At 35.9% G+C, this 25,074-nt stretch overlaps 1 protein-coding gene across 9 annotated transcripts in view; it reads right to left on the reverse strand.

Moving 5' to 3' along the window:
• Positions 1–11,891: 11,891 nt before the first annotated feature.
• Positions 11,892–25,074, reverse strand: part of LOC131432943 (MICAL-like protein 1) — a 62,213-nt gene continuing 49,030 nt past the window's right edge. For all 9 annotated transcript variants that reach the window (XM_058599547.1, XM_058599545.1, XM_058599542.1 and 6 more), the window contains 5 exons: positions 15,959–18,294; positions 13,317–13,452; positions 13,190–13,261; positions 12,958–13,134; positions 11,892–12,904 (listed from right to left, as the gene is read on the reverse strand). In XM_058599547.1, coding sequence (XP_058455530.1) covers positions 12,821–12,904; positions 12,958–13,134; positions 13,190–13,261; positions 13,317–13,452; positions 15,959–18,294 — 2,805 coding nt within the window. In that variant the 3' untranslated portion in view covers positions 11,892–12,820. The remainder of the gene's footprint in view (positions 12,905–12,957; positions 13,135–13,189; positions 13,262–13,316; positions 13,453–15,958; positions 18,295–25,074) is intronic.

The following is a 25,074-nucleotide window of genomic DNA, read 5'->3' on the forward strand; positions in this document are numbered from 1 at the left end:
TTCACTGACAATCTTAAAAATTTCTTTAATTCACCTAAACTCTAAAAATAAATATTATTTTTGTATTGGACAAAAGATCTAAACAATTTTTATGCACAACCCAAACGCAATTGATAACTACTGAAGTTCTGATTTTGTTTTAGGTTTGCCGTAGAATCTCAAAAAATAGGTAGAAGATCGGCTTTTTTTAAATTTCCGAGTGTGCATTGCACAGTGGTCCGGATACACAATTTAGAGAGACAAAAACATTTGTGGCTTAACCTTATACTTTAGAGCTATGATGTGTTCAGAACAAATGATCAGTGAAAGATAAGTCATATTTTGATTGTCATGGTATTAGAATGGCTCTTATTTTAAAGGTGATCCAAAAATTATTTTCCGGATGTGTTGTGAAAGAGGACTGCATCCTTCGGCTAAATTGTACATAAACTTATATCGAACCGCTTTGCTGAAGACACCATTGTGGTATCTCCAACGGTTTTAGTATTACAGCTATTTTTAAAGAGCAATTTAGGGTGTTCCTCGAAAAATCAGATTGTTTGCTCTAGCATTTTTATTTCTCACTTTTCGTATTGAGTATCTTTGAACATCTTTTAGAGTTTGTTAAAACCAATTTTTGGATGATTAGCGTTTTCAGAACCAAAGTTATGAGCAAAACTAGTTCAAAGTTATCTAACATTGAGGCAAATAAAAAACAACCGTTTCGTGCATTTGACTTTTGAGCATGTTTATACAAAAAAAGCGGAGGAGATGTTTTTTTAAATTTTTAAATTGTGTTCAAACATTGGGTTTTTTCATTGAAAAATACTCTATCATGTAAGGCATTCATTATACTATGTTCACACCTGCAGAAAATAACACGTTTCAACGATAGTAATATAAAGTTAAAACCTAACTGTTCACACTTGTATTATGTTATACGCATGACATATTGTTTGTTATTGAGTTTGTTTATAAACAAACAAACGCAAATATTAAGCACTTGTTAAGAAGATAAATTACTGTGGAACTTTACTGGGTTCCGGAATTCTCATAGAATAGTTTGAAGTACTTTAGAATAGGAAAATTTACAGTGAAAAAATTGAAGATTGCATTACCGGTTTCAAGAAGCATGGTTTTTCACAATGCCTCGGAAAAATTGGTAAAAATATTATGTCAATCGCTTCAATTTTTCCACTTCTTCACTCAGAAAGTTTTCTTCTACGTATTAAAAAGTCATTTTTGGCCATTTGTTGGTTTTAAATGTTTATATCACGTTAGTTATCAACGTTTCGAAAGGTGTATGCTTCGAAACTGATCATTATATCATGTTATTTTGGGAAAACATGTTTTAATGTGACATTTCTGAACATGGAATAACACGGAAGAAAAACATGTCAGAGTTAAAACTCTGATTTTATGTTTTAAGCGAAATAACATGTTTTTCTTCCGTGTTATTCCATATTCAGAAACGTCAGTGTGAACGTGGCATTAGCTATATTTGAAAATAAGGTATTTTTGTCTTCTAGAGTGTTAAAACTAATTCAGATGCATATTCGGGAAAATCAAGTTCACTCACGTTTGACTCACTATTTGATAATGCTATTACAGAGATTATCTGAATTAAAAAGCAATTGCTTGAATACCACCTCCAGATTCACTAAACGATTGAATTTCCCTATACTTGTGTATTGATTATTTTCGACTTTCTTGCACTTCCACACCGAACGTCGAAATCATGAGTCATCGCGAATTTTTTTTTTTTAATTTCGGCTCTCTGGGACTTTGAATTTTAAGATTTCCGTTATCGAACGTCGATATCTGGTGTTATCTCGACGTTTCAGGCAATTCTAAGACATCTGACATAAAAAATAAATTTCCTATTTCGGTGATTTTTTTTTCTAAAAAAATTTTTTTAGATGACACTAGATCTTTACGTTCCAGCCAATTTTAAGATATTTGGAATTGAAAAAAAATTGTGTGGTGATTTTCCAAAATGGAAAATTATCAAAATTTTACCGTTATCTTTACGTTTCGTCTTAGACTCGGCAGTGCATAGCAGTTTATGTTGAACTGTTATGTCACCAGCAGTTCAACGTAAACCGCCGAGGCTAAAACGAAACGCGAACTAAATAACTTCCAATGACGGCCGGCACCACTCACCCATCTACCGCTTTACGAAATTGAAGAGGATTCCAAAATATTGGCACCCAACTGTTTAGTTATAATACTACCATTACCAATAATAAAAATCCAACTACAAAAAATATTTTATGTTTTTGGTTAAATAGTATTGTTCTATATATTATGAATTTTTATATACAAAAGTAACATAAGAGCAGGGTTCCATTCAGTAAAAAGCATTCAAACGGAGAGGTTGTTTTTCAAAGCCAGTATTCGGGGCGATTCCAGTTTCAGAAGTACCTGGAATAGTGGAACTCACTATCTGAGAACTTTTTAATTTTGTAGGTTACACTAGCTCATGCACTAGCTTTCAAGTTTTTCAAAAATCAAACGAAATTGTTTGAAGAATACCTTTTTTATATGAAAATAAGAGAGATATGAGAAAGGCATCATTACACCATTATGTGGATAAAAACAGGTTTTACTTAATTTCGTGAGATTTTTTGTGCAAAATTAATAATTCTTTTTTTCTGAATTGGTAAACAATGATAGATTTTCGATAGATAATTTGATAATAGAAAATTCAAATAATTTTCGAATTCTATACATTTCAAAATAATTCTAAGTTTGTGAAATTTAAATTTTAATATTCTATCTATTATAATAGATGTCGTTTAGGATAGCGGAAAATTTAAGATATATGTTTTTGTTCTTAATTGCTTGTAAAACAAAAATCAAGCAATAAATTATTTTTACATTGTAGTTGGTTTCTTTTGCCATGTCTTAGTATATGAAATTCATATAATTTTACGTTCTATTTCTTATTCTACAAAACCATTGAAATTGTTTAAAATTGTTCATTCACTTTGATTTGTAGAAACATTGGAACGTTGGAAATTTTGAAATTTCCGATCTTCTACCGATTTTTTTTTTGAGATTCTACGGAAAACCTAAAACAAAATCAGATTTTCAGTAATTATCAATTGCGTTTGGGTTGTGCATAAAAATTGTTTAGATCTTTTGTCCAATACAAAAATATAATTATTTTTAGAGTTTAGGTATATATACCAAAATCTTTAAGACTGTCAGTTGAAATCCAAGTTTCAGTTTTCTTTTGTAAATTTTGTTCATAACAAATTTTCAACTAAAATAATAAAAAAATATATGTCATAAAATTTAAAAGTTTTGACTTGATTTTGTTTGGCAAAATTTTCCAAATAATAGAAATTCTCTGTATTTGTATCAAATTTCTTGAGATTCTTTGAACGAATATATAATTTTGTTCATCAATAAATTGTTTCTGGTAATGATTCCAATATTTTGGAGCAGAAAAATGTACATGTCATCGCTTTATTTTGAGTTATATACCTTATGAACAAAAAATAACCGGAATTTTCATTTTAAAATTCCCGCGCTTGTCCAATCGGTAAACTTTTATTCTCTCAACGTTGGCAACACTTTTATACACATTAAATAACTATTTGCGTTGGAAATCATCTCTTTGGCCACATCAACACGACGCTGTTTTTGAATGAAATTCAGCTTTTTTGGCACCAGCCGAGAAGCAACGCGTTTCAAACCCAAACATCAGTTAAAATGTGTTCGGCTGATCCATAAGAGATGCCCAACAACACAGCAATCTCTCTAATTGGTACAGAACGATTTTGCAACACGATTTGCTTCGCCGATTCAATGTTCTCTTCAGTAACAGATGTTGTTGTGCGGCCAGGGATCTCATCATGATCCAAGCTTGTACGACCACCTTTAAAGCGTTCATACCACTCGTATGCCTGTGTTTTTCGTAGACACGATTCACCAAAGGCCTTTTCTAACATTTTCAATGTTTCGGAACACTTAAATACATCTTCAACACAAAATTTGATGCACGCACGTTGTTCTAAATTTTCATCCATTGTAAAAATCGCCACACGAAAAATTTTCAACTTCTTTGTATAGACGCCAAACAAAATCTAGACGTACGATATGCGTCAAAATTTGACAGAATGTGTATAAAAGTGTTTCCAACGTTGAGAGAATAAAAGTTTATCGATTGGACAAGCGCGGGAATTTTAAAATGAAAATTCCGGTTCTTTTTTGATCATAAGGTATGGTTGTTGAGCGAAAATTGTAGCTGGTATCACTAGCAATCGAATTATGTGTAAAAATATATAGATCATCGCTTTGAATTTCGAGATATTTACGATCATTGTGAAAAGTCTCACCATTTCTGAGGTTATCTATCTACAGTTTTCATTATAACTTTGGGTAGACAACCCTATTTTTCGTTTTTTTCAGTGCATTTTATTTCTGGAAATAGTACCTTTCCAATGGTGAACAAATTTCAAAAATCGGGTGACTAACAACAAAGTTTCGACTCGGTAAAGTTGAAGTGCTCAATATTTTCTATGCGACTTTTATGCCAAAGAAAAGAAAATAGGAAGAAAAGATCGGCTGAAAAGTTCGTATCGTTTCTATGAGAGGACGCCACTAGAATTAAATCCATACCATTTTCAGCTAGTACCAACCTTCAAAAGATACGTGTGTAAATTTGACAGCTGTCTGATTATTAGTTTGTGAGATATTGCATTTTGAGTGAAGCTACTTTTGTTATTGTGAAGAAAATGGAAAAAAAGGAATTTCGTGTGTTGATGAAACACTACTTTTTGATGAAAAAAAGTGCCGCCGATACCAAAAAATGGCTTGATGAGTGTTATCCAGACTCTGCACCGGGCGAAGCAACAATTCGTAAGTGGTTTGCAAAATTTCGTACTGGTCATATGAGCACCGAAGACGATGAACGCAGTGGACGTCCAAAAGAGGCTGTTACCGATGAAAACGTGAAAAAAAATCCACAAAACGATTTTCAATGACCGTAAAGTGAAGTTGATCGAGATAGCTGACACCCTAAAGATATCAAAGGAACGTGTTGGACATATTATTCACGAATGTTTGGATATGAGAAAGCTTTGTGCAAAATGGGTGCCGCGTGAGCTCACAATCGATCAAAAATAACAACGAATTGATGATTCTGAGCAGTGTTTGGAGCTGTTATATCGAAATAAAACCGATTTTTTTCGTCGATATATAACAATGGACGAAACATGGCTCCATCACTTCACTCCGGAGTCCAATCGACAGTCAGCTGAGTGGACTGCACGCGATGAACCGAACCCAAAGCGTGGAAAGACGCAACAATCGGCCGGTAAGGTTATGGCGTCTGTATTTTGGGATTCGCATGGTATAATTTTCATCGACTACCTTGAAAAGAGAAAAACCATCAACAGTGACTATTATATAGCGTTATTAGAGCGTTTGAAGGACGAAATTTAAAAAAAAGGGCCTCATTTGAAGATGAAAAAAGTTTTGTTTCATCAAGACAATGCACCGTGTCACAAGTCGATGAAAACCATGCTGAAATTGAACGAATTGGGCTTCGAATTGCTCCCTCATCCACCGTATTCTCCAGATTTGGCCCCTAGTGACTTTTTCCTGTTCTCAGACCTCAAGAGAATGCTCGCTGGTGAAAAAATTTAGAAGCAATTGTTATGTAACACTTCTCTAAATGTGTCCACCTTGTTGATTACATGTTCGAAAAAATCTAATCTAATTGCACGTATTGTGATTAGTGAGTATTGATCGAAAAGTCGATCAATACACAATATAAAAACACCAATAAACAGAGGCAGGTCCTCTTTCAGTAATAAACTTTCAACCAGTGTGTTTCGCTAGTGAGAACTATCCGAAATAGCCAGTAGGGAAAGTGATATAAAATAATATTTTTCAAGTGGCGACGAGGAATATCGTAGAACCGGCGTGATTGAAACCGAGGAATCCAAATTCGCAGTAGGACGTTTCCGGCTGAGGTTTTTTGGCGTGGTTTCTTCTGGGCAGACTTCGGATACAGGTTCTTGAAAACTGTGAGTACGGTGGCAACGGGCACATTTTTTTTGATGCGCCATTTTCGGAAGCGAAATTGCCTCCATTTGTTTTTTTTTGTACAATAGTGATTATTCTTTTGAATCTAATAAACTAACACAAAGGGTTCATTGTTCTATTTAAAAAGAAACAAAAAACTATTGTTTTATCAGTTTTCTAATTTATTTGTTTGTTTAAATCTTTTCATGCTGGAGTTTTCATCGATCGGAAAGAATAAAAGGAAACGCTTATTCGACCGTCCATTCCTATACGGGTACATGCTATAAAAAAAATCGGAAAATTAAAAGAATCGACGAATAAAACGAGAATTTATATTGAGGAAAAAGAAACTGCATTACGTTTGGAATCAATCGGTGAGTTTTTTTTGTTATTTTTTTTCTTACAAGAAAAATTATATAATTTCAATTTGGGCTCATGTGATTTTTTTTTTCTATTATATTATTTCTTGCCCAATATCATCATTATTTTATAAAAAAAACTACGTTAAACGATCCGAAATAGTGTGTATATGAATTATTTTTGAAGTGCAAATAACATTCAAGCGAAACGACTGTTTTTTTTTAAATAATAGAGTGCATTGAAGGTTTGTAGGTTAATTAGCTAATGAAGAATTTATTTTAATTCTGTTCTCATTTTTGTGCTTTTTTATATTTGTGAATGAACATTTTTTTTGGGTGTTGTGATATATTTTTGAATAATTTTATTTGATTTTCGCTTCAATTTTATTTTCGAAAAGATGACTCAATCATTTGCTTCAACATTGGAGCCTTTTAGGAAAGGCACATCGTTCACCCATTGGGAGGAACGATTAGATTTCGTTTTCATGGCTAATAAAATTCCAGAAGCTGAACGTAAGGCCCATTTTGTTACTTTGGTGGGACCGTACGTTTACTCAAAACTCAAACTTTTATTTCCGACTGGTAGTTTAACGGATGTACCGCTAAATACTATGATAGAAAGACTCAAAATGAGATTAGATAAAACTGCCTCTGGCGTTTGCCAACGTATTTCTTTTAATCAGCGTATTCAAAACGTTGATGAATCAGCGGAAGATTTTCTGCTTGCACTTAAACTGCAGGCTGAACTGTGTGCTTACGGAGCGTTTAAGGATACGGCAATACGAGATCGTTTGCTGGCTGGTTTGAAAGACGTTATGCTTAAGCAGAGAATTCTAAGCGAAGCTGATCAAACCCTTGAGTCTGCGGAGAAAATTATACAGACCTGGGAAGCGGCAAAAAACAATGTTAAAACTTTATCTTCTGAACCATTTTCTATTCACAATGTCGTTTCTATGGCTTCAAATGGTAATACAATGGGATAAGCTATGGGTAAACTGGCAGCGGCATATAATGCTGCAAATAATCCAATTCCTCAGAAACAAAATAGCAGATTACCTGTAAAAGATAGACTAGGGTTTAGGCAATATGGAAATCCTCGATATCAAAAGCATTTTGGATATAATAGATATCAACAGAAAAATACTTGGAAACCAAATAGCAATTTTAAGCCGGCAGACTTTCGAGAGAGCTTTGAGACTAGAATTTGCGATTTTTGTGGGTTAAAAGGACATTTGAAGAAACGATGCTTTAGGTTGAAAAATATGAAAAAAGAGGCCGTTAAGCTGGTGGAACAAATGAAACCTGGGACGTCAGGTACGAGCACGCAGAATATTTCAGATTTGGTGAACCGTATGAGGACTGAGGAGTCTGACAACGATGATTCAGACGAAGGTAATTTGGAATGCATGAATGTGACATCGATTAACAAAATAAATGAACCATGTTTGGTAAAGGTGAAAGTTGAGAATAAACAACTGGAAATGGAGGTTGACTGTGGTTCCTCCGTTTCTGTAATTAGTAAAACACAGTATTTTTCTCTTTTTAATAAACCTTTACAAAAATCCTCTAAACAATTGATTGTTGTCAATGGCGCGAAGCTGATAATAGCTGGAGAGGTTAAAGTCAAAGTTGACTTTAGGGAAAAACATGAGAATTTGAAACTTTTAGTACTAAATTGCAAAAATTGTTTCATTCCTCTTTTTGGCAGACCATGGTTGGATGCCTTCATTCCAAACTGGAGAACATTTTTCTCAAATTTTTCAAAAATTAATAATCTTTCTGAAATTAGCAGTGACATAATTGTCTCTGAAATAAAACAAAAGTTTGGAAATTTATTTAAAAAAGATTTTTCTTTACCAATTCTTGGTTATGAAGCTGATTTGGAGCTGAAATCAGATATACCAATTTTTAAAAAAGCATATGACGTTCCCTATCGTTTAAGGGATAAAGTTTTAGAGTATTTAAATAAGCTGGAGAGAGAGAAAGTAATTACTCCTATCCAAACCAGTCAATGGGCTTCTCCAGTAGTAGTGGTAGCAAAGAAAAATAATGAAATCAGACTTGTAATAGATTGCAAGGTATCTGTTAATAAAGTTATAATTCCAAATACTTACCCATTGCCTACAGCTCAAGATTTATTTGCTGGTTTAGCAGGTTGTAAGGTTTTTTGCGCATTAGATTTAGAAGGCGCATATACCCAGTTATCACTCTCTAAGAAATCAAGAAAATTCATAGTAATAAATACTATAAAGGGTTTATTTTCTTACAATAGACTGCCACAAGGCGCATCATCTAGTGCGTCCATCTTCCAGCAAGTGATGGACCAAGTATTGAAGGGTTTAGAATATGTTTTTTGTTATTTGGACGATGTGCTTTTTGCAGGAGATAGTGTGGAAGATTGCAAACAAAAACTTTTCGTTGTTTTAAAAAGACTTGCTGAAGCTAATATTAAAGTTAATTTTGAAAAGTGTAAATTTTTTGTTACAGAACTTAAATATCTAGGCCATATAATAAGTAAAGACGGGTTAATGCCTTGTCCGGAAAAGATTACTACTATACAGAAGGCTAAAATTCCAAAGAATGTTACAGAATTAAAGTCCTTTTTAGGACTTATAAATTATTCCACATCTGTCTTCAAAGCTGTACCATTTATACAATCTTTTGAAGAATAATGTTAAATATATTTGGGATAGTAATTGTGACAAAGCTTTTGAGGAAAGTAAACAGTCTTTGTTAGGGGCTAATATTTTGGAGTTTTATAACCCTTTGAAGCCCATAGCAGTAGTTTTTGATGCTTCAGGGTATGGTTTAGGAGGAGTAATTGCTCATATTATTGACGAAGTTGAGAAACCGATTTGTTTCACTTCATTTTCTTTAAATTCAGCACAAAAGAACTATCCGATTTTACATTTAGAAGCTTTAGCTTTGGTGTCCACAATTAAAAAGTTTCATAAATACCTTTATGGGAAATTTTTTTATGTTTATACTGATCATAAGCCTTTAGTAGGAATATTTGGGAAGGAAGGTAAACATTCAATTTATGTTACTAGATTGCAGAGATACATTTTAGAACTTTCCATTTATAACTTTGAAATTAAATATAGACCCTCTGCCCAAATGGGAAACGCGGATTTTTGCTCCAGCTTCCCATTAGAGCAATTGGTTCCAAGTGATTATGATAAAGAAATTATCAAAAGTATTAATTTTGGGCAAGAATTGCCAATTGATCATAGCAAGATTGCTTCTCAAACAAAGAACGATAAATTTCTGTGGTTAGCCAAAACGAATTGACAAGCGCTTTGCAAACACATTTTCAAATCAGCATGATTTAGAATTGTTTGACGAGTGCTTACTTTATCAAGACAGGGTAATGGTGCCACAATCGCTGCAAAGCGAGCTTTTAAAACTATTACATGCTAACCACGGGGGTGTAGTTAAAATGAAGCAACTTGCAAGACGATTTATTTATTGGGTTGGTATAAATGGAGACATTGAAAAGTTTGTCTCAAATTGTGATGCATGCAACGGCATGGCGATAATACCAAAACAAAAGATACAATCCAAATGGATTCCTACTACTAGACCTTTTAGTCGTATACACATAGATTTCTTTCATTTTCAACATCACACCTTTCTGCTTTTGGTGGATAGTTTCTCAAAGTGGGTGGAAATTGAGTGGATGAAGAGAGGCACAGATACAGGCCAGGTTTTGAAAAAGATAGTAGCCTATTTTGCTCGCTATGGATTGCCTGATGTTCTAGTTTCAGACGGTGGGCCTCCATTCAACTCACAAGTTTTTACAAAATTTCTTGAGAAGCAGGGTATCAAAGTATATAAGAGTCCTCCGTATAACCCGGCAAGTAATGGTCAAGCCGAGAGACTTGTAAGGACGGTTAAAGAGGTGTTGAAAAAGTTTTTGCTTGAACCATATATAAGTGAGTTGGATCTGGAAGACCAGATAAATTTATTTTTATTTAATTTTCGTAATTGCATGACTAGCGATGGGCGATTCCCGTCAGAGAAAATTTTCTCCTTCACACCTAAGACGCTAATTGATTTAATCCATCCAAGAAAAACATATAAACACTATTTAACACCACTAACATCGCATGTACCACAGGGAAAACCAAATGATGTGGTTATGTCAAAGGAAAATTCTGCTATTCATGTAGCAAGTCCTTTGGATAATCTGATGGCTGGAGATGAGGTGTGGTACAAAAACCACAATCCTCATAACCACGCCCGATGGATTAAGGCAACATTTCTAAGACAAGTTTCTAGAACTATTTCACAGGTGGAAATTGGAAACGTAAGGGTCAACGCACACAGAAGTCAGCTTAGAGTGACTAATTCGGACTCAATGGTCCGGCCGAACATATTTTGTCCTGGGACGGTGGCAGGATCGGCAAACGCAAGAGATGAAGCGGAAGAAGATTTCCGAGGTTTTCCAAGTGAAGAATTAAGGAAGACTCGAAAAAGGAAGAAAACTGAAGTTAATATTTCGCCAATCAGGCGCTCGAAAAGATTGAAGACAAAGAAATATGATAATGATTTTATATATAGCTGATAAATTTGTATTAAACAGAATTGATAAATGTCAATTCTTCTCTGTTTGTAATATACTTCGATATCTTTAGGGGGAAGAGCTGTTATGTAACACTTCTCTAAATGTGTCCACCTTGTTGATTACATGTTCGAAAAATCTAATCTAATTGCACGTATTGTGATTAGTGTGTATTGATCGAAAAGTCGATCAATACACAATATAAAAACACCAATAAACAGAGGCAGGTCCTCTTTCAGTAATAAACTTTCAACCAGTGTGTTTCGCTAGTGAGAACTATCCGAAATAGCCAGTAGGGAAAGTGATATAAAATAATATTTTACAGCAATGAAGAGGTAATCGCTGAAACTGAGGCCTATTTTGAGGCAAAGGACAAATCGTACTACAAAAATAGTATCGAAAAGTTGGAAGATCGCTATAATCGCTGTATCGCCTCTGATGGCAATTATGTTGAATAATAAAAACGAATTTTGGCAAAAAAATGTGTGTTTCTATTAAACGATACGAACTTTTCAGCCGAACTGTTAAATTATAATCAATACCATAAAGCATTCGAATTGTTACTTGGGATATGAGTTTTCTAGCGGGTGAATACGCATCCATATTCAAAAGTAACGTATTCTGACACAATTTTATTAGATCTTTCGGATGACCATTCCACCAAAGACCTGTGATAGATAGAGAAGAAACTTTTGATTCAGCGCTTTCAACATTAAAGCCCACTCACTCGAAAACTCCTGAAAACTATTGGAACAAAATATCATTCGTTTCAAATTACAACGTTTCTAGGTCTGATAGAACCGAATCGAGGATTTGAGGTGAGAGATACTTACATTAGATGGAAGAAAGGAACGAGGCGAGTAGGATGAATTTCGTTTATCAGAGGAATATGGGTTAGATCAGCGTCAGTGAAATCATAGGATTTTCCTTTTGTTCTAACCAAATATGCGTTTTGTATAATTCTTTTATTGTTATATTCACATATCGCACAGGAAAACAAGTCTTCGATGTTGTACACAATAAAAAAAGTTGACAAATCTTACAAAATAACTAGGACACGTCATTTTTACATGGGCGTATAACTTGTATCTAGATAAATGCTATCTGAAATGACAAATGAGATGATCACAAGACAAAAAAAAACTTAACTAATACGTTAGCATCGAAGAATCATGAAAGAACATATAATGACTATACAGTTAGTTAACTACATTGTTCTTATTTACCATTTCTCAACTTTCGAATCCAAAGATACCTTCAACATGCATCAGTGAATTTGTTGAAACTGTTTTGCAATGAATAGCAATGGTTTTAGTTCAAGTCATTTATATTGTAACAACCGTTCAGTGCGTCAATGATCCAAGGAGAAGCACTTGACATAAATTTATCATTAGATTATCAAATAAAACCATTCCTATACGCAAGAATAAGTTTTCAAGAGCATAATCTAAAAATGTAGTATTGTGTACCATAAGCATACTGGTTGTATATAAAAAAGAAAGAAAAAAACTAACATTAAAAAGATAGTTTGTAATTATTTCATCTATTTTATGAAAGCCTTTTGCGCTTGGATCATTGCATAGTCTATAATACTTTTGGACACGATAGTTGCGAATTGTAAAGATTAAGTTGAATTCAACAGTGGCTGGAATGTTTTTTTTTTTCATTTCGGGGTAATCATTGAAGCTTGGCCCAAGGGGTCCTCTCTAAGTATTTCAATAGTTCAGAGTTTTTAACTCTGTTTACATCCGGTGCTGATTACAGTGCTTTGAGAATCGACATAGGTTGCTGTTCCGCTACAATCGGTGATTTTTTATTAGGTTTACAACTCTGTGCTAATAAATAATCAACTCTAAAAATATATTTGATCAACGACGAACTATGATTTGTGGTGCAGAAAGTCAGCAAAGAACTTTTTCTTCTTTTTCTTATCTTTCGTGCTGTGTTCGGTTTCATCTGCGTCCTGTAAATGATATTCGTTAAACATTCCATTGTTTTCATCTAATCATTGTTTACCTTCTCCGAGTCAATTTTCTTCGATTTGACCAACTTTTTTGCTTCTTTGAGCTTTTTCTTTTCCTTTTTCGAAAGTTTCATGGATGAATCGCCACTCGCCGTTTTTTCCGTATCAGTGTCTTTCTTGCTATGCTTCTGCTGGTTGGCAACCCGTTCTTCAATACTCTGCTTGATGCTCTGGAATATACAAAAAGTTTGAGCTCAAGCCAAACTCAATTTCAATCACACATACCATATCCTCTTCGGCTTCCCTCAGACGATCCATCTCCAGACAGTCCACCACCTCATTGCGCATCTGGACAATCTGAAAAAAAGAACTCATCCAGTAAATTGTACATGATGGACTGGATTCGACTTACCTCAACTAAACGCGCTATCAAAGCTTCTTCTTTCTCTTTGTCAGAGTCAGTTTTATTACGCTCTGGTTGCGCCATTAGAAGCCGAATTTCGTACTCCAGATCTGCTTGCTCCTGTTCCAGTCTATGTTGTCGTCGCCTTTGTGTGCATTAATAGAAAAAAATTTTTTTACAATGAATCTAAGATTTTTTCCTAGTAAACGGTGTGAAAGCTTGTCTAATCTAATCACACTCTCATGGGAAACCATTCGTTATTAAACTAGTGTTACTATTGTTGATTGATTCATCAGATAACTATTTTTCTAAATTCCGAATACCATGCGTCTCCTTTGTTCGATATATTATGGAGGGCTAAGTTCTTTTTTTATCTTCGAAAGAAGTGTTACAAACAAGAGCTATCCAAAATAAGTCAATGTATTCAATCGAAAGTTACGAAACCACGCAGCATTATTCTCAACATAGTATCAATAAGTGACTTTGTATACTTCTGTTCTGTGCTGTAGATTTTTTAAGTTCGGAAACAATAATCTGTGATCGGTTTTCGGCTGATGTTTCATGAGCCCTTTTTATAGAGTACCAACTAATCGAGCTTTTACGTGCCAGAAAACCCAGAATGTCTAGTTATCGAACTTACACGTACATCCATTATCATCCTTGACAGCAGTTTCTTAGACATCCTTGTGTTCTTGCTTCTGTTTTCATCGGCCTAGTGCCAAGAACTTGAAGACAGACACAATGGATAAACATTTGTTTATGTATGATTCAGACGGTCCATCTCCTTCCGCCATTATCTCCGGAACGTCAGCCAACGTTAAAATAAGTTTGATACTTTTTTCACCGGAATTCGTCCATCTGATTTATCTAAGAGGTGATGAGGCGGGTCTGACCTCATGTCTTCAAGGTAACGAAGGGGTCTAACCGAACCAAAAATAGAATACGATAGCGAAATCCCGTGCCATCGTAAAATGCCGTGAAATTGAGACGCGTGTAGTTGGTGCAGCGAAAATGCATTGTAACGAACGAATAGACGGCCTGGAGTTTTTCGTCAGCAAGTCCCGCCTGGAAGTTTATGGATAGTGTGAAGTCCAAGATTCGGGCATTTTTCCTATGAAAGGAGGTTTAATAAATCAACTTACCAAAAACATAGCTAGTTTGGTATGCTAATATTCTCTACGAGCTGAAAAAAATCCAGCTTTGAATGAATTTTTGGTGATAATTTTTTCTGTTGCATTTTTTAGGTACAGTCCATATTAACTCAACTAGATGGCAAACCTTGAGAGCCGAGATTCTCACAAAGGTAATTACAACCTAAAAAAAGTCTTGATATATGTACATTAATTTGGTGGAATTAGAGCTTCTGTTTCAACAAAGTGGCAAAATTCATATGTTTTTGATAAGTTTCTATTTAATATATTCTGATATTTTGACATATTTTGATGCAAACGTCTCGGTGGTGCATTCGCACACAAGTTCGCATTATATCAGTCGAAAAAAAAGAAATTATTTCGAAAGCAATTCCTTTATGTATCCGAAAATTGGTGGTTTATGATATGTAAAATTGTGAATCACACTATTGGGCTGTCGCTAGGATATAGATTATCATCAAGACAGCGGTTGAAAAAAATCGTCTAAATCAAAAAGACAGAAAGTGCTAAATAGATGCGAGAATGAACATCGAGATCATGCGCGAAGTCAGAAAGAAACTTACGGTAACTATCCGTGAGATCCAACAAACCCAAACTTTCAGTTTCCGGTCGAACTGTGCGAACTCCGTCTTGTAATACAGTGGTTGAATAACAAAGTTGAACAACTGATGAAGCCCTAGAATTTTGGAAAACGATTCTTCGGATTGATGAATGGAAATTCGAGGCGTTGAGGAAATGTAATGGTCTTGGGTGTTCTTCGTGGGGTTGCGTGTCGTGGAAATCGAAGGGTGTTGTGGATGCAGATTCTTGCATCAGCATTCTACGAAAACCTGGAGATTCAGGTGATCCCCGCAGATCTCGAAGAGTAGTTCATATTTTAGCAGGATAACGACCCGAAGCATAGCGAAGGAAGAAGACTTCTTCCGGACTTGTCAGTATTCAGTGTCAAGCTACTGAAATTACCTCCTCCCAACCGAGAATTCGAGGGCGAGTTGTAATACCAGGGTATCATGTAATATAATCATGGTATAATTGATGATATTACTAAAAGGGTGTTACAAATTATTTTGAAGTTAATGCGCAGAGCTAGATCTACAGCACCTAGAGAAACTGATGTAAAGCATACCGTAGCATCTGCAGCATGTTCTGAAGGCCGAACAAAGACAGATTAGTTATCGAAATGTTTTTCTTGTACATTAATTTTTTTTTCTAGAGCTAAAATGAAGTGGGCACTTTTTGGTCACTGTTTTTTGTGCAAATTAATATGAATATCTTTTTGCAATTCCTTAAGTGGAATCCTTTGAAAAATTGGATAACAAAAGCTACAGCACTTGAATTGGAAACAAATAAATCAAATAATTAAAAAAAAATGATGAAGGGACACTTTATTTTTCCCATCAGTGTAGTTAAACTGGGCATTCCTATACTTCCAATTCATATAATTATTACTAAGACTACCACTAAGTTCATGTGAAAATGAACATTGTTGAATATACTCACAGATACATTAGCTCTGCCTGCCGTCGGAACAGTTCGTTCTTCTCATTGACCAGCTCGAACAGTTGCATTATCAGATCCTCGACTTCCTTCGAGTTAGTCTGTATTCCGGTGATGTCCATTTCGGGGCCGACACCCTCACAACGCTCCCTAATCATTTGCTCCAGAACGACTCCCTGCTTCTCCAGGCCCTGCTGTTGAGTTTCGATTATCTCCATTTCCTGCCGAATTTCCTTCAGCGGGAGCATTTTGATAGCCTTCCGTTCCGGTAACGGTACCGGTAACGCTGGTGCCGGACCTTTACGTCTTTTCCATTTGCCCTGTTGGGATTTGTTGGAAATCAAGCTATTATATGAATCGATGTTGGAGCCGATCGGCGAAGTCTGTGATTGTCGATTCCGGTTCTGCGCTTCTTTATTATCTTTCATTTTTTCCCACTGTCGTTCACTAGTTGTATTTGCTTCTAACGAAAGATTATCGTCGTCAACCTTAAACGGAATAAGAGTTCGCCTGTATACCACCGAATCCGTATTCGATACCCTGTTCATCGATTCCGATGGATCGTTCTCATTATTTATTAAACTAGCATCCAACGCAATTAATCGCTGGGTTGAGTTGGAATCCGGTTCTTTCGGAGTGGACGATAGAGTTGGTGGCGCTGGAGCTGGACGTTTCTTGCGAGGCGTCGTTGCAGCACTAGACGATAAATTTTCAGAGGATGATTTTGTAATGGCGAGTGGTATATCGGGTGCTTTTGATTTCTTACGGCGACTGGTCGTTGATGGACCACTATCTAAGGATGAAGCAAGCGAAATATTTGAACCACCAAACTGACTTGACATTAGTGACGTTTCCATGGAACTAATGGAATCATTGTGATTGTGCTGCTTTCTTGGCGTTGGAACCGGTGTCCTTCTAGGTGATGGCTTCACAATAACTGGCACGATTTCACTTTCCTGTTCGTCATCCACTTCGTCGTCGAACGGATTCGCTGGCACATTCGTTTTTATCTTTGGGGGTGGTGGCCTCGGTGGTTTCACACTCACCGGCTGAGATTCTTCATCGTCATCGCTGCCGAATGGATTTGTGCTGATTCTTCGTGCAGAAGGAACTGGTTTAGTATTAGGCTGAGTATGCTCCTCGTCGGAGTCTTCTCCAAACGGATTTAAATCCGATGGATATGCTTCTTTCAATTTCATATTTTGTGCATCTGTACAGGAACTGTCTTCAACTTCCTCTGTTGTAATTATTGGCGGTTCCTTAGGATGACCATTGACTACATTAGCTTCGAGTTTAGGCACTTCATCGATTATCTTGACCGTATTTTCACTGTCGTTTTCAACTCCCTCATTATCATCCGATACTGCTAATAATTTGATATTTTCCTTAACTGCTACTTCGTTCAAGGCCTCAGCTAATTCTGTCTGTTCTGTTTGTGCTTGTTTCAAATCCACACTGTTGAATGAAATTGTATCACTAGCCATCTGCTCCTTAGATTCATCGTTGGTTGTCGTTTCATCTATTTGCACGGCGCTATTGTCAATGTCATGATTATTTTCAATTTCGAGACATATATCCCTACCATTAATCTCAACGTTTTCAGAGTCTTGTTGGTCAGATGTATCAAGAGATTCTTCAAATTCCTTCACTTCGACGTGATTTTCATCAGGATTGTTAGGCGATGCTTCAGTATTTTCATTAGAACGATTAAGTACCTCTTCACATGATATGTTTAAAACTGGTTCATTCTGTACAATTTCACCAGGGGTCAATTCTGCCAGAGGTGGGTCTGATACAGGAGGGGCTGGTGGTTCATCTTCTGATTCGGTTTCATCGTCACTTTCGGAAGGGTTTTCTAATTTGTCGGGATCGCAATTAACGGGTTCAGTTGACTTGTTTTCTTCATCTAGAGAACTCTTCAGAAAGCTACTCATTTGAGCGCGTCGTACTCGGTTTGACGTCTTCTCCTCGTCACTGAGAGGGGCCGATTCGAAGAAAGATATTCGTTCCAGTAATTTACTGCTCCGGCTGATCCGTATATTCTCCCGACTGCCCCCGTTCACTGCCGTTGTTACCCCGTCTTCTGTAGGCATCGAACGACGCCTTTCGGTCAACTGAATTTCTTCGTCCGGACACGTTTCGCAGCAGTATTCTCCATCGGTTTCCGTTTCGTAGAAACTTCCCAGGGTCAACTGTGCTCCGCATCGAGCACACTTTAAACAGGATCGATGAAACAATTTTTGTTCGAAACTTATTCGCTCGGCAAAGAACACAGGATTGCCACATTTGCGACATGGTTCGCGCTTGGGAACACCGACGAATCCGCTGGAATTTGCCATCTGGTGAAACGAAAAAAAAAACAGGTTAATTGGAAAAGCGTTTGAAAAAATTAGCATTCTAGAACAAACATTCTAATCGGATATATCTATGTGGATATTTAATATTATAACGTGAATTCAGTTAATCAGCTTGAACGAAACGATATTTGAATTTAATAATGAACATTGGTAACATGCTGAATAATGTGGACTGTCTACAAATTGTTTGTTAGAATGTGTTGCCCTAACAAAGTAGACAAAATTAAAATAGAACATGAAAACATGTTTGATTCGAAAATATAAATTGCTCTGTATGGGACAGTACTCTGTATCCGGAATGATCTGGTATAAACAGCTTACAAAGTTTATGTATAGCTTTCTAAGAAGTCCATTTTTAAAGTAATCAACTGAACTTGAACGAACTTCTAAACAGGTCATTGAATACAGTGTTCGACTCCCAAGCAGCAATAGAGTTTGCTCGATCAAAAGCGCGACCTTACTCGATAATATCACAGAAATCTGATTATTTTATATTTTTAAAAGGGATTCTCTTATGCAAAATTACCGTCGAATAGGTTAATAAAGTTTAGAATAGTGGAAAACGTAACCATCATACTCGTTTTGCCTTAATTTCCCCTTTTTCTGACTTTACTTCGAAGACTGACTGTAAAACTCTGAAAAAAATTATGTCAACTAATCCAAACATACTGCTGATAAGTTCATAAGTTAAATAAATGAATTGCTGTTAATCAGAACGGCTGCAAATAACTGTATTCTGTTTTACCTGAAATCGTTCTATTAAATAAATTAAAAGGAAAGAAGTTTTACTGATTGGGGCCAATTATGGTTAACCAAGACAGTGTGCATTAATCGTGCTATATCGTTTTACCAATATTTTCCCTCAACCTTACTTTTAGGTTGAATTCTGATTTTCAATTCCGAAGCAAATCCAATACGACCCATAAATAGTAGTCCATATTACATAGAAAATTTCAGCGATCCATGTACATACAATGGAAATGACAACACTGGCATATTCAATCCGTTTTACCCCATTTTTCCGTTAAGTTGTACCTTTAAAAAATCTTGCTTTCGCATTCCGGAAAGAGGCTGAGTAAAATCTATTGATATTACCTAGAAACCCCTAAAAAGTAGATTACGACTGGATTCAATGGCCGAACGAATCATTTTTTGAATTTTACCCAAATTTATTCTTTAATTTTAGCTCTTTGAACATTTTTGAGTTTTGGCTGAATAACTAAAAAAACATTGCGTTTGTTTCGTTTCTTCTAATAAATATTGCACTAAAGTTTACCATTAACGCATTTGACAATTATTTTAAAATAATGTTACAAAATAATACTCCAAATATCAAGTAGCCTATGTGTGTAAAGAAAATAAGAACCATAGCAACCATACTTGTGCTGCCGATTAAAGAGATAGCACGGCAGTTTTGTTTTAATCTTTGTCATAAGGACTAATATTCGTATTAGGGTGCAGTTAAAGGATGAATTGCGGTAAAACGGTATGATATGTTTCGTTATTAGATCTGTTTGTGGTCTTAAGGTCTTCTAAGTAATATCAAAAGCAAAGTCTTGGCATTACATTCCTTTTGTGAAATTTGGCATTTCTGTTTCAACAGACTTCGCAGCCGATTCTTAGTGTAAAGAATCATTGCATGGCTAGTACTATGGATCCTACTGACACTAAGAATCCTTCCAGGTCGGGGTTCGAACATACGACAACTGGCTTGTAACTGGCGATTTATGAAATATATTGAGATAAACGGGTTGAATGGACTAGTATTGTCCTTCCTATCGTGTATACTTGAATTACTGAAGTTTTCTACGTAATATGTTTCTATATTTATAGATATTGAATCTGCTTCGAGATTGTAGATCAAATTTAAACTGAAAAAATGGGATAAAACGGTTCACTGAGATTCGTGCTGTCACTAAAACTATATGTAATCGATTTTTTTGAGTTTATTTAATCAGAAATACTCTATTTATTTATTTTTATTGCTCTGCAAGTACTTCCGTTTTTTTGTTGTATGGTTAAACTTAAACACAATCATTAACAAGATAGCGTTTCGTGCGGCACATCTGAATACATGTAATCTATTTTCCAGACCAAACACAAAACAAACATGCTTTGTGGTCAGCTGTATCTTGCCTCCAAAATAAAAACGTCACGTTTTTGGTCCATTTTTGCCCACTGTGCATTGGTTCAATCATACTTCTGCGTATTTATTTTAAAGGAGATTACATCCCAACACACCAAAGCTCTGTCTAACTAATGTTTTTTTAGGTACTACAGCATACAAATTTTTGCTTGGGATATTCCGGTCGCGATGTAAATGACGCTTTTCGAGTCACATGAACAGATGGCCTGCAAAACGAGATATTTCTAAGCGAACATCAACATTTGTCTACTTATCGCCACAATCGTTCATCATCAGGCTATCGTCAGATATCACATCTCTTTCTGAGTAGCGGTTTTCAACTGGTTATGAATAACACTACGGTCCACCTGTTCCGATGGTATAAGTCTACCAAACAGGTAAGCCGTGTGGCATCCGGCGGTATTATTTCAACCAAGAATTGATCCACTTTTCTGTTCCATGTCGTAAAAGGCCACTAAGACGAAAGCTCGCAAGTCAAGGTGTATTCCCGTTTCGATGAATGAATGACTGCAGGAGCCTAAAAAGGCAGTCGTAAGCGGAACATTTGTGGGCTTTGCTCTCGTGGACCTCCGTGTCACAGTTAGACTGATTAATTGAAGGCATAGACAGAAAATATGTCTATTTTTCGGAATATTTGCCGTATAACCGGTCTTCGCCCGGTGATGACATCATATTCTTAATATTACACTGAGGTCTTTTTGTATGCGTTTTTTTATGCGACTTTTTTATGCGAATTTTCAGAGTTATGCGGTTTTTTTGTATGCGGTTTTTTGTGCGGTACGTAAGCTCGCATAAAAAAAGACTTCAGTGTATATGAATTCCAGTGGAGTTAGAGCCATCAATAGTATATTCATTTCTATTTATTTGCTCCCATACCAATTCCACGATTTGGAATCACTATCTTCTTGTAGGTCGACACTCCGGCTCGTGTTTTAGTGTCATGTATGGCTGTAGACGACACTCCCAGCTTGCTTGCAACATCTCGGATACGGAACAAATTGTCATACTTTTCGATATTTATGCGTCCTTCGAATTTCGATTTCTCCCCGACCTAATTGTCGACAACCGTTCTCCAAACACTTTTAGTTCAAAGCTCACAAACAAATCATTGCAATAAAATAATAGTTGATGGTACCACGTTATACAGATGTGATTATTCATCTGTATGACACCAAAACTGTTTTAAGCATAGACGATTGTCTCTACAAAGCAAGGTCCGACAGTTGAAGTTCTATATTGAAACAAATAAATAATTTGATTAGAACGAAAACATTTTAGCTAAAACACTTTGAATTTCACTTGAAATCAAATCACTTTATGAAAATTCACTGGTCAAGCTCTACTTGTTTGCCTTTGAATATAATCACTCGCCGCAGAAAATCGAAGAACGCATCATGCGAGGCTCGCGGATATTCTTGTAATAATTTATCTAAGGCTATCGTCAGATATCACATCTGGATTTTTACATCTTCATATTTTTCGACCTCTAACATACTCCAGACCAGTTCGGTAAAATTTCATTTTCAATCGAATAATATAAGATGAAAATGAAACTTATGGCCACTAACCGTCAGCATATTTCTACTAATTCATTTGAATTCATCGTCAGTTGAATAATCGTACCTAGTCATTTGAAGTTTTGCTTGCTCAGTTTCAAGTGCCAAGTAGTCTAGCTGCTTCATTACCTTCGCTCTTGGTAGTGAGCAAGTTCAAATGAATAGAATTATAAATGGAGTAAAGTATTAAAAAATTAAAACTGAAGGTGGAAACTATTAATTTATGTATATTCTGTAAATGATATTTCACCTATCTAATTTGTCTTTCATCTATTATCTCGAACCAATTCGAATGATTACAAGAATCTCATTTGACGGCCGCTCTCACACTATTGAAAGAGATATTTCGTTACTTTAAGGTGAAATGTAGCGTCATAAAATGCGCGCAAAATTTTATCCGCTTCAGTTGAACGAACCGTCGCACAAAGCGTACCAAGAAAAACGGACACATAGAAACAAGAACTTTTTTCAATGATTGAGCGCAGTGGGCTTGCCTCTCGTTGGCTTGTAAAAAAGACTGGACGTAATGGATTTTTGAATCTTTCACACTTTGAATATATGCTAATTCAATCGTTATTGTTAGTGATTACTCTTACACTAGAGCTATAAATCATGAGTAATTATGAACGACTAACATGAGGCTATATGTATATGTATTGACCAACTTGCTAACCATGTATATGCCTGAGTTTAGTAGCAAGCATGGATTCTCCTTCAAAAAAACGATTGAAGACGAGATAACATTCAAGTATTTTCGATATCTTTGCCAGTCGTTCACCAGGCCCTTCCCGCCGATGAGATAGAATTTACGTAAAAGTATTCACCATTAACTTTTTTTCGGAAGCGACTTTCGGAATTATATAGCATGATGAGTCTAGAAATGTCTGTTTCAACGATAACGAACGGAAGACCAAACAGCCTCTGGCCTCCGGTGCCGGAAATCATCAATAGTTTCATAATGTCTTAGATTACATTATTGGAAAACATTCAAATTATAACTAATAGTTCATCATACCATGCAGTTTAGTGAATCTTTTCTCAAGCACATATTTGGGGCACGAAATTGAATATAAAGTTATTTCGTAGTTCCTTATTATTCAATCGATTTTTAAAGCAAAATCAAGCGTTGATTCATTGTATTCATAATAATTGAAAAACCAATGAATTCCAATAAGTTTTCCATGCTGACTGACTCGAAGCTGACCCTCAATGTTTATCACTTTGTTTGTATATCAGGTTAATGAACGATAATACTTGGCTTGTATTCATTTCATTCAGTAGCTTGTCAATATTGAAGTTTTAGTTTTGCTATAAAAATTGCTACAATAGGTATTATTTTAACCTGGTTTTACGATATTACACAGCCAAGCAGTATTGCTTCAGCAACATCAATGCATTGAACTCAACAGAGTTGGACATTATTAGCATTATAAATGACAGCTACTTAGAAAATAAACGATTTCTTACAATACTCATTTTATTGTATTCTACTCGTTTTTGTTTCAACACAAAACCCAATACTGCATAAATTCGCGTCATTATTTGATATGTAATTTTTGCTCACGATATAATGCCACCGTGTCCACCGTGTATTTCTCACACCACCTCAATACGAAGCAGCAGCGCGCAAGCAATAAAAAAAATGCGGAAAAGTTTATGTAAACTTTTTCAATTTTCGGTTGTTTTAGCTAAAATTTTATAATTTTGAGTTGCATTTTCAGATTCTTTGTGAAATTCTGCTACAACCACTACTTTTCAGTTCTAAAATCATCCCCGTGGAACGGAACAGTTACCGTTTATATATTTCAAAAACCAATTACGGATCGGCAAAGCAAAATTTCAAAATTCTACGAATACTTAGTTATGATAAATTTGATTTCGAAAACTTAAGTGTTTTTGGTTTTTCGAAAATCGGTCTAGTTTTTGAATAATTGATCAAAAACGCGATTTTCGCATTCCGCTACATTTCACCTTAAGAGATCAATTGACGGTGGTAAAACTGAGCTTCGATTGGAAGAGAAACGAGTGAAGAACTGAAAGCTGCCCGTTCGGTACGTCAGCGAACGTTGTGTGTGTCAGAGTGTGAAGTTTACTGCAGTAGGGTGATCGTCAATGTGTTCCACATTCAGTTTCAATTGAATTGAATGAAGTTTTACTGCACTGCACTGCTGCAGACAGCGAAGTCCATAGGTTTCAGATTCTGCGAACTCAGACACTCCGAGTGTGAAATTAACTCTGGAAAATGTTGGTAATTCAGAATTAGGATTTCTTCGCTATTTCAACCGGCGCCGATTCCTGTTGGAAAACCCAACAAACCTGGCATCGAAATGACGACGTATTCACAATTCAATAATGTTCTGTAGAACTGATATGTATTTTGGTTGATCTTCAATTCTTCAAGGACAAAACAAACGAAGTCAGATCTTCACGGTTGATTCCGGCCCAAACCATCACGAATGCTGGTTTATGTCGCTTGGAGATCGTCAGTACGTCGGGATAGGTTCGTGGTTTTCCTGACAATCAAACTCTAACGTTCTGCTTATTCACAAACTGCTATAAGGTGAAGAGATTCTCGGGCGCAACCACGATGTTCTCCAACCTTCCTTCCGCGGCCTTCTTCACTCGTTATACACTTTTCTGTTGCTGCCTCATCGGAAGGTCTTGAATTCATCGAATCTTGTAGGACTTGGTCTGAAGTTTATTCGATGGAGAATTCGATCCGATACGATGAGATCCTTCACCAATTTAGTGGCACTACGTCGAGGATTGCTCTTGAGATGGCCTCTTGATGATCACTAGATTTTCTTTTTTACATTCATGGTCTTCGGGTATTTTTCGACTATACGGTTCACAAAACTTCTTCACACACGTAATTCGGACAGCTAGCAAAATATGTTATTTCCTGCTTAGAACAAAACAAGTAACACAGGTAACCACTGACAACCAAGACACAATGTAAACAAAACGATGACGCTTCGACCAACATAGTTTCATGTGCAAAGTAAGATCGACTGTTGATGTGCTCTAGCAGCTCAATTCACAGCTCAGTAAATACGAATG

This window comes from Malaya genurostris, chromosome 2 (genome assembly GCF_030247185.1).
Source record: "Malaya genurostris strain Urasoe2022 chromosome 2, Malgen_1.1, whole genome shotgun sequence".
Classification (NCBI taxonomy): Eukaryota; Metazoa; Arthropoda; class Insecta; order Diptera; family Culicidae; genus Malaya; species Malaya genurostris.